The sequence below is a fragment of the Panthera onca genome, chromosome D3 (assembly GCF_046562875.1).
Source record: "Panthera onca isolate mPanOnc1 chromosome D3, mPanOnc1 haplotype 2, whole genome shotgun sequence".
Lineage (NCBI taxonomy): Eukaryota > Metazoa > Chordata > Mammalia > Carnivora > Felidae > Panthera > Panthera onca.
This window is the reverse complement of record NC_138350.1, coordinates 44,157,970-44,168,766: the sequence shown is the minus strand read 5'-3', so window position 1 is coordinate 44,168,766 and position 10,797 is coordinate 44,157,970. Positions and strand designations below refer to the sequence as shown.

The window sequence follows — 10,797 nt, the reverse complement described above, 5'->3', positions numbered from 1 at the left end:
ATATCTCCGCTAGGCTTGTCAGCCATTCTTACAGGCTATACCTCCAGTGTGCCGTTTGAAAGACAAGATTAAAAATCTTTAATCATTGATTTAAGGAATTTGAGTAATACTGTTTGGCCTTTTACCAGGCAGCTTAAATATTTGACAGAGAATGTGTCAGTATTTGGATTAAATGAAAGAAAGATGCAAGATACATGTGCCCTGTTGGTTATTGAGCTGTTCCCATTTCAGAAAGGAAGTAGATTTGGGGGCACCTGTGTGGCTTTGGTGGTTAAGCGTCCAACTTTTGGTTTCGGCTCAGGTTATGATCTCACGGTTCATAGGTTCGAGTCCTGCATCGGGCTCCACAGCTGGCAGCATGGAATCTTCTTGGGATTCTCTCTCTCCCCTTCTCTCTCTTCCCCTCCCCTGTTTGTGTCTTTCTCAAAATAAATAAAGAACCTTTAAAAAAAAAAAAGAAAAGAAGTAGATTTTGTTGCCAGTATTAAGCCGCCCTGGTGCCCAGCAGGAAGAAACAGATGAGGAAACAATTTGAATTTGCTTATGTTTTACCCTCCTTAAGGCATCTGTGACTCCACTCATGTATGGTACATAAAGTTAATTGGATTAGGTCATATAAATATGGAGGGAACTGTTGCTTATGGGTTTAGATTGTATCGTATCATTCTAAAACACAAAGGAGTGGGGTGCCTTGGTGGCTCAGTTGGTTAAGCATTCAACTTCGGCTCAGGTCATGACTTCACAGTTTGTGGGTTTGAGCCCCCTCTTGGGCTCTGTGCTGACAGCTCAGAGCCTGAAGCCTTCTTCAGATTCTGTGTATCCCTCCCTCTCTGCCCTCCCCCACTCGTGCTCTGTCTCTCTAAAATAAATAAACTTTTAAAAAAACCACAAAGGAGAACACAAGTGGGAAATTGTAAACAATAAAGCGATATAATAAAAGAACACTCATTTTGATCTTTGATCTACAGCCTGCCAAACTTCTAGACAACTGAAATGTCCAAGCAAACCTGAGAAAATTATAAATGACTTCCGAAATGTTTCAGTATATCAGGTTCAGGATTCATTTTGTCATTGCCTAGTTTCTGAAAAGCCACATCATTCATTCAGAAGTGCATTCATTCAGAAGTGCGTTCATTCATTCATTCATACCTAATAAGCCATGTGCTGGGCTGTGCAAGGTCCCTGCTGGGTGAGAGGGGCTGGCCAGTCCATCCCACCGACTTGCTCTCGGTGCTCCCATGAATGAGAATCTGATGGCATGAACTGTGTTTTAGGAAAGCAGTGTGGCAGAGAATTCTTCTGCTCTCCGCTCAGATTCTCTCACGTGACGGGGTTATTGAAATAAGGAAGATGAGGACAAAGAAGCTGTTGACTCCCCCCAAGAATATGAAAAGTTAGTCAGTTAGGGCAGGCAGGGAAAGAATGCTAACAATGGAAAACTCTCACTTTCCGACCCCAAAAGACAACCCTGTGTATGTCTTTTAGTAAAACATGTTCCCCAGAATAGACTGAGGGGTTTTGTCTGCCTTGGGCACTTCTAGAAAAACGTGTGGCACTTACGAGATGTTCAAATTTTGTTGAATATTGATAAAACATGGCTATTAAAGAAGTAAAATTACAGCTTGGTCTTGGAATTTAGTTTATTAACTCAAGGCCCCAAGCTCATCCAGATTCATCAGATGCTTACAGCTGTATCTTACAGATAAGGCACTGGAGGCCCAAGCGCACTATAGTGACTATAGCATGAGCACTGAACTGGGTGAAACGGAGTGTCTGCATTTAGCGAGGGGGTCCCCTGTAAACCCCTCCAGAAATGAAGGAGGCTATGCAGTGTGTTGGTCAGGACTGTGGGTTCTAAGTAAATTCAGGATTCACTGTGACTAATTATCGGCCCGAATGTCTCTGAGCTTTAGCTTCTCATCTGTAAAATGAGGATAATTATAGCACCCACCGCAGTGGACTGTTGTAAGAATAAATGAGGGAAGGCATGTAATCCCACTGACCCTGCAAAATCAAGAAAAGAAAGACAATTCTCTGCATACAGATATGTTGTGCTGTACATGCTACCTAAGCTAGCCCAAGGAACCCTTGTAGCGCTCACGCACCGCAAAGAAATCATAACCATCATCAGAAGCCACCGGGTGCATCTGAGAGACGTCAGAGCCAATATCTGCTGATGGAAGGGACCCTCTACTGGGTATCCTCCTAGTCACTGCCTCTCCCTTTGACACAGAAGCCAGGAAATTGAGATCTGGGGAGGATGGACAATGTCTCAGTCTCCCCAGCAGTTCCTGCTGCAAAAACCCGGTTGGGGTGGGGCGGGGTGGGGAGAACGACCACAAAAAGTGACAAAAAGGTGAACTGGATGAAGAGCGTAATTGCAGGATATTCTTAAACTCCAACACTAAAGCAAAAGGATTATTGAATAGCATAAACTTTACGTAGCACTTTGGAGAAGGCTCATCAGTTTTCATTGCACCTGCCTGCAGCAACTTTAAAAATCTTTATTAGACATCTCTCTGCAATCTTCTCATCTGCCACTCCCCTCCACCACCCCAAGGATTTCCGTCTCTGCTTCTACCCAAGGAAATGCTGGTCCTGCCTGGCTCTTCTCTCTGTTAGAGTTTTCCTTTTTCAAACTCCCAACTTTCAATTCTTTATGCCTCCTCTGTGTAAAGCTGATCACCCTCCCCCCACTACTTCATAGTCCAAATCTGGCACATTTCCAAAGATGGCACCAGCAAGATGGTGTCCATCTAATGGCATCCAGCATTGCTGGAAGGCAGCTGTGGTTACAGATAGCCAAATTTCTCCCAATACGCCCTAACATATTGCTTGGATCCCATAGTGAACATACATATCAGTCAACCCAGTATCCATCTGACCCCTTTTCAACTGAACCCATACTCCCCTTCTAGTATCTACCCTCCTTCATGCAGTCCAATGCTTTAATGGAAGCTGACCTTTATCCCAGCTCCAGTGGTGAACCCTGAATAATCTGAGTCAATTAGAGTATTCCCATCACCTTTGCCAAATTTCTTGTTTCAGGGATGGCTGCGTGACTAATTAGGGCTAATGAGAAGTGACAGGGGACTTTCTGAGTTTCTGAGAATGGAATTTTCTTGCTCTTCTGAGCAAGCTATAGGATGCCAGCTCTCTCCCACTGGACACGAAGAAGGAGCCTTAACCCTGACTGCTACCAACTGTCATCCTACATCCCAAGATGAAGCAGCCTTGGGGTTGGCAAAGGGAAATGACTCACAGAATCTGGGTCTTAAATAATGTCTAAAACAAGTCCACCTCTGCTGTCTGGTTACTTGACCAGTTACTTGTTTCAGCCAGCCACAGTTGAGGTTTTTGTTTCCTGCAGTCATAAACATTCTGAGGGGCGCCTGGGTGGCTCAGTGGGTTAAGCCTCTGACTTGATTCGGCTCAGGTCATGATCTCATGGTTCGTGAGTTCGCGCCCTGATCGGGCTGTCTGCTGTCAGCACAGAGCCTGCTTCTGCCTCTCCCCGCTCCTTGTGCTCTCTGGCTCTCTCGACATAAATAAATAAGCTTTAAAAAAAAAAAAAATTCTGAGATAAGCCCCATTGTTTCTTATGTACTGATCTTAATATCCAACTAAACCACAAATTCTTGAAGGACAGAGACTTAGATTTCTTTTGTATTTCCCACAGGCCTTGGGACAAAACTGCATAAGTGTAGGTGTTTAAGTATCCAACAATGGGCTCTTTTGTTATTACAAGATCCTTGAAGTAAGGGTCCTTGGTTTTCAGACATTCACTCTGAAGTATTAGAGTTCAGACTCCCATCAATAAACAATTATTAATGAAAATAATGGCTCTGGATATTCCGGAATTTTAACCATGTGGGAGTCGGAATTATAAATTACATCTCGGCCTGAGAGAATTTGAACATTTCTTTCCAACTCATCCTCTATATTCCTAAGAATCCACTTCCCACACAAGCAAAATCTGGTCAAACCCCCAAATCTGTAAAATCTTGGTGTTTTTTTTTTTTAGTAAATGTGTTGTTGAATCTGGAAGCATAGATTTTAGTGAACATATTAATGAACTTCAAAGAAATAACCCTTTTAATGAAAATTCAACTGAAAATTCTCCAAGGTCTTAAGAGAGAAATAAAAATTAGTTTAATCAAGCAACCAACCAGCCAGTGAGTGGAAGCTCCTATCCTTCAAGTTGTAGACTGTATTGTTTCAGGAGCCATACAACAAGCAAAACATTCAGAGGCCACCCAGAACTTTTGCCAAAATCACAGCACAGTCTGTATTCCAAGAAGCAACTCTGACCAGATTCAGTGGCAATACATTTTTACTTGCATGGAAAGCCTACTCAGAAGCCACACACCTCCATTTGAGGCCTTTAGTAAGACTCTACTGCACGAAAGGACCTGGCATTTATGCTGATTTTAGAAAAAGAAAGACAGGTTTATTAGGATTTCTTACAACACATTAAAATTCTTTGCTGTTAATCCAGGACAATATCTTGGTAATTTATGTAAGATTTCCTGCAAATTTCAGTGATCAACCTACAAATTTCCAACCAAAGCTCCAAGTCCTCTCTTGAGCCTTACTCTATCCCCTCCCTTGCATCTAGAACTTTCAGGCTGACACTCTGAGGGCTCCTGAAGTCCACTGTCTCCAAGAAGCAGTCGCTGACCCCCTGAGAGTCAGGGACATTTTCAGGCACCCTATCTGAATTCCCCGTCACTCAACACCCCACAGGCTGCATTTACCATAATGGAAATACTTTATCATAGGTATTTATTAATGCTGTCATATGTTTGTCTATATCACCATTGTATTGTTGATCACCAGCTTCTAAATGGCAAGGATCTTGTCAGATTCATTCAAGCTGAAAGACAGGGAGAACCACAAGGCAAACGGAGCTTTCATTGTTATTTCTCCTTTGCTCTTTTCAACTTTTCAGACATTTAGTGCTGCGGAATACCTGTGACCTCAGGTCATCTGCTTCGTCTCCTACCTCTCCTCTTTCAAAATGGATCTGTTCCTTCCTCCAGCACCTCAAAGCTCTGCTTTCTGCTAAATTCAAATAAGCTGCATTATAGTGAGCATGCCTTACGATGTTATCCCATCCAGTTGGCATAAAAGCAGGACAAATGATGGGAATTTGAGGTAACATGACAAGGAGCCGGGGCTGTTCCATCAGGCGGGTATCCATTTATGCTACCTAAGTGTTAAAGCCAGACTTGGTGAAGGGCCTGCCATGATACCGCACAAAAAGCAAAGCTTTAATAAATGTTGTTGGAACAAGAATCACTTCCTGTACATACTTCTTTTCCTGTTTATAAAGCACTTTCACACATATTACTCTGTTAATGATGATGTGATGCACACACATGTATGAAAACAGAATCCTAGCGTCCAAGTCCCTCGTTAAGCATGCCACTTGCATATTATACAGGGCAATGATGCCGTTGGCAGTTCTTTTAAAGGCAATTTTTACAAATTTAAGGAAACTACTGTTTTGTTTGTGGGTTCATTCTTCTATCTCCCCTAGATTGGCAGAGAGGGACTTGAAGCTATTCTTGTCTTATTTTCTATTCTCTCTTTCTAAACTATGACCATCCCCATACTTGGAATGTTCGTGGGAGGGAAGGAGAAGCTGTTTCTTCCTGCTAAGAAACCTGATCGCAAGACAAGCAACATGTCAGGAAGCAGTGCTCTTCAGAGGAAATGCTTAGGACTCTCTGATCCTCAGAGACTACAAAAGGGGGATACCCTTCCTCATCCTCTCCCTCAGGACCCCACATCATCCCATCTAGGGTGGGATGAGAGAAGAGACCTCAGGGAGAGGTGGAAGGGGGGGACCCAGGAAATTGGGGGTTGATTTCCCCAGGCATCACCGGCCTGTTAGACCCAACAAGAGATGAGTTTCCAGCCAGGACCTCTACACCTTCACACAAACATAAACATCGCATGCAGGGGTGTGCCTGCCCAACCTCCAGGTGGGACTGCCATTCCTTCCTTCTCCCCAAACACGCACGGTCACAGCTCCCTGGATTCCAACTGGGAGTAGGAGGTAGAGAGTGGAAAGGCAGGTCAATCAGATACTTAAAGATGAAACATCCCAGGTGTGAGGCCAGAGGCCAGGTGGCTCTGCATGAAAGGAAGGTGGCAGTTTTTGTTTATCTAGAAAATGCAGGAGGGGAGGCCTGGCATGCTCAGAGAGCTGTTTCTCTCTTCTTTTCATCCAAACTGAAAGTTCAACTCCTCAAATCACTGAAGAAGGATGGATTTCACAGCATTTTGTGGATTTAACAAATTCTAGCCACTGTCTACCGAAATCTTACTCTTCGCAAAATACCCCAGGAGATATGAAGGCAAGTCGGGTTAGGGTTATAGATGAGGCAGTAAAGGGAATTCAAGAGTATTGTGCACTTCACTTTTTAGTGTTTCCAAAATTGCTTCACTGGATACTTGAGGTTCCATGAGTAGACTACACAGGGAAATGCCACATATGATCCCCCCTCATGAAAACTCTCAACGTCTGTGAGTATATGCAGTGCTTTTTGGATAGATGGATGGATGGATGGCTAAATTAAAATCTTTATATCAAAAAGACAAGAGATAACAAGTGTTAACGAGGACGGGGAGTAAAGGGAACTCTTATGCACCAATGGTAGGAATATAAATTGGCAAAGCCACTATGGAAAACAGTATGAGGTTTCCTTGAAAAGTTAAAAATAGAATTATCATGTGGTCCAGCCATTCCACTTCTGGGTATCTAGCTAAAGGAAACAAAATCACTATCTTGAAGAGATATCTGCACCCCCATGTTCACTGTGGCACTATTTGCAACAGCCAAGACATGGAAATAACCTAAATGTCCAGTGACTGAATAGATAAAGGAAATAATAAAGCCATTTAAAAAAAAAAAGACGACAACAAAGAAGGAAATTCTGCCATTTGCGACAACATAGATGAACTCTGAGGGCATCACACTAAGTGAAGTAAGTCAGAGAAAGACACGCACTGTATGATCTCATTTTTACGTGGAGTTTAACAACACTGAACTCACAAAAACATAGAACAGACCGGTGGTTGCCAGGGGCACAGGCTGAGGGGGCAGGGACAGGAAATGCACGAAGGTGGTCAAGGGGAACACACTTCCAAAGACGAACAAGTCCTGGGGATGTAACACACAACATGGTGACTGTACTTAACAGCCCTGTATCTTATACGTAAAAGTTGCTAAGGGAGAGTCGATTTTAAAAGTTCTTAACACATACACACACAAAAATTATAACCATGTGACAGGGCGCCTGGGTGGCTCAGTCAGTTGAGCGTCTGACTTCGGCTCAGGTCCTGATCTCACAGTTTGTGAGTTCAAGCCCTGCATCGGGCTCAGTGCTGACAGCTCAGAGCCTGGAGCCTGCTTTGGATTCTGTGTCTCCCTCTCTCTCTCTGCCCCTCCCCTGCTCATGCTCTGTCTCTCTCTCTCTCTGTCAAAAACAAATAAACATTGAAAAAAAATTGTAACCATGTGAGATGATGGATGTGTTAACTAACCTTACTGGGGTGATCATTTTGCAATATACACATATATCAAATCACTAGGTGTACATCTTAAATTTCTACAATGTTACATGTCAATTACATCTCGATGAAGATGGAAAGTAAAATAATCACCTCTAGGTGGTTGCCACAGGTGTTCCTGCCTGGAGCCTTCAGGTCGCCAACAGGTCTCTGTATGAACTCTAAGTGACAACTAGGGCAGCCACCTCAGAGAAAATGGATGCTCTTTGATGTTTCCAGTCAGCCACAACCTAAAATCTCACGCATGTCTGTTTGACACCTTCAAGCTAAACAGGCCCAGAAGAGCTAAATAACAAACTCAGCGTCAGGGATAACAGGCACTTACCTGAAAAGTGACACATTAGAAACTTCTCACAATAGGGGCACCTGGGTGGCTCAAGTGGGTTGGGCATCCGACTTCGGCTCAGGTCTCATGGTTTGTGTGTTCCAGCCCGAGTCAGGCTCTGTGCTGACAGCTCAGAGCCTGGAGCCTGCTTTGGATTCTGTGTCTCCCTCTCTCTCTGCCCCTCCCCCCACTCATGCCCTGTCTCTCTCTCCTTCAAATGTAAATAAACATTAAAAGAAGGAGGAGGAGGAAGAGGAGGAGGAGGAGGAGGAAGAGGAGGAGGAGGAGGAGAAGAAAGAAGCTGCTCACAATAAACCTGCTCTGGGAGAGGATGAGATCATTTTAAGTAGATTTCTAGTAAATTCTACAACCAACAATTAATTTATATATATATATATATATATATTTTTTTTTTTTTTTTTTTTTTTTTTTTGAGAGAGAGAGAGTAAGTGAGGGAGGGGCAGAGAGAGAGAGGAGAGAGAGAGAATCCCAAGCAGGCTCTGTGCTGTCAGCGGGCCCGACTCGGGCAGAACTCACCAACAGTGAAATCATGACCTGAGCCGAAATCAAGAGTCAGACACTTAACCAACTGAGCCACCCAGGTGCCCCCTACAACCAACAACTTCAAGATACAATCTCAGAGAGATGAGGATACAGACTTCCCATTTTTATGAAAGTCTGTCTGTTCTCACATCCTTATGACTTTCAGAAATTGATCTTCTGAACTTCTGGGCTTGTCCATGTCAAGGAATGCAGTCAGATGACTGAGTTCAGTTCCACACTTAATCTGGTCATCTAGATTAAGACCTGAGTCAGGAACCTCTGGATCGTGGCACACTGCACTTCTAAATGTTCTCTCAGCCACTAATTTGCTGACATTTCAAAGAAATGATACCCACAGAGTGGATCTGAACACAGGCCTTTACTTCCCAGGGTCAAAGAATCAATTGAGCAAATGAAACCATGGAAGTGGATGAAAACAAAGTGGAGACATGACACGACATAAATATTTGAGTGTCAGCCTCTCAGTTGCTCACAGAACAGTTGGACAACAATTGCCTGGCTCTCCTCCCTATGGCCCCGTCACCCTGCTCACTCCCTGCACTGGGCTGTGCCCAGAACAGAGCTCTGAACGCTGCACCCACAGCACCCACACCCATTGCCTTCCCTGGTCCACTCCCCACTTAAAATAACATATCTTGCACAACAGTGTGCATGTACCTAAGTCACTGATCTATACACTCAAAACTAGTTAAGATGGCAAAATTTATGGTATGTATATTTTACCACAACTTTTAAAAATTAAAAAAGAGGGGAGCCTAGGTGGCTCAGTTGGTTAATAGTCTGACTTCAGCTCAGGTCATGATCTTACCGTTTGTGAGTTCGAGCCCCACTTCAGGCTCTGTGCCTGGAGCCTGCTTCAGATTCTGTGTCTCCCTCTCTCTCTGCCCCTCCGCCACTCACTCTCTGTCTCTGTCTCTTTCTGTCTCAAAAAGAAACAAACATTAAAGAATAATAATAAAAAAAGAACCAAGAAAAAAAATAGTATCTCTATTTCATAAATGAAGCACAGAGACATGAAGTCACTTTCCCAAAGTCACACAGTAATAATAGTGGATATACCAAGAGACTCTAAAGACATCTATAGGCAATTTATGTAATTTAATTAAAAGGTAATTTAAACACTTATGGTTTGTCTATTAGCACTTCACAAAATGCTCACTCCTGGTAATGCACCCAAACCTGCTGGCGATTCCAATCAGCATTATCAGGGCAGCATTATCTGCAGCATTTCTGGGGCAGTTATAGCATTCCAAAAATGACTCAGAAGTGCCAACTCTCTTTCAACTCACATGTTGGAACATTTCTGTTTAAATGCGTCATGTGGGCTTTACACGGTGTCTAATGGATGCTTTTAGCTGACTGGGCTTCCCTTTCCTCCCCTCTTCCAGTCCTGTTGCCTGAAAATACCTGAGGCTGCCATTTCTGGGCTGCATGTATTGACGATTTCACCAACACAAAGTCCAACGGGTTGTCTGGAATTTTAACAACACAAGAATGATACCCACGAGACAGATGATAAGAAGAGACGATGAAGGCAAATCACTGAATACTCATAAAGACAGGAAAAGGATGAGATTGCACCAGAAATTACTATCATTTCCATACCTGAGAGACAGCATTGCCCTAGACAAATTCGTAACGCTGAGCTTAAATTCTGATTCAACAACTTATTGCCTACACTCCCTTACCCTCTTTAGCCTCCGTGTTCACTGTACCTACTATATCTATATCTACTTCACAAGTTGTTATGAGACTAAAGAGAAAATATATATTAAAGTGCTTGCCGAACTATCGAACAACATGTGAATAGTTATAGGTATCCCTTCTACACAATTTGTCTTTAAAAATTCATGAATTCATAAACATCAACACATTTCAAATCCAAAAACAGACTCTACATTAAAAAGAACCCATTTGTTGGCATCTGGGTGGCTCAGTCAGTTAAGCGTTTGACCTTGACTCAAGTCATGATCCCATGGTTCATGAGTTCGAGCCCTGCATTAGGCTCTGAGCTGTCAGCACAGCTGGAGCCTGCTTCAGATTCTATGTCTCCCTCTCTATCCGCCCTTCCCCCACTCGTGCTCTGTCTCTGTCTCTCTTTCTCAAACATAAATAAACATTAACAAAACAAAACAAAACAAAAGAGCCCATTTGTAGAAACATTTTACTCAAATGGTATTTTAAATTTTTTTTTTAACGTTTTTATTTATTTTTGAGACAGAGAGAGACAGAGCATGAACAGGGGAGGGTCAGAGAGAGGGAGACACAGAATCTGAAACAGGCTCCAGGCTCTGAGCTGTCAGCACAGAGCCCGACGCGGGGCTCGA

The 10,797-nt window shown here is 43.2% G+C and overlaps 1 protein-coding gene across 1 annotated transcript in view; it reads right to left on the bottom strand.

The window, feature by feature from the left end:
• Nucleotides 1-262: 262 nt before the first annotated feature.
• The window catches only part of GATA6 (GATA binding protein 6), a 66,063-nt gene continuing 55,528 nt past the window's right edge, over nt 263-10,797 (bottom strand). The window contains exon 7 of the mRNA XM_078435381.1: nt 263-441. Within this exon, the coding sequence (XP_078291507.1) occupies nt 424-441 (18 nt within the window). The 3' untranslated portion in view covers nt 263-423. The remainder of the gene's footprint in view (nt 442-10,797) is intronic.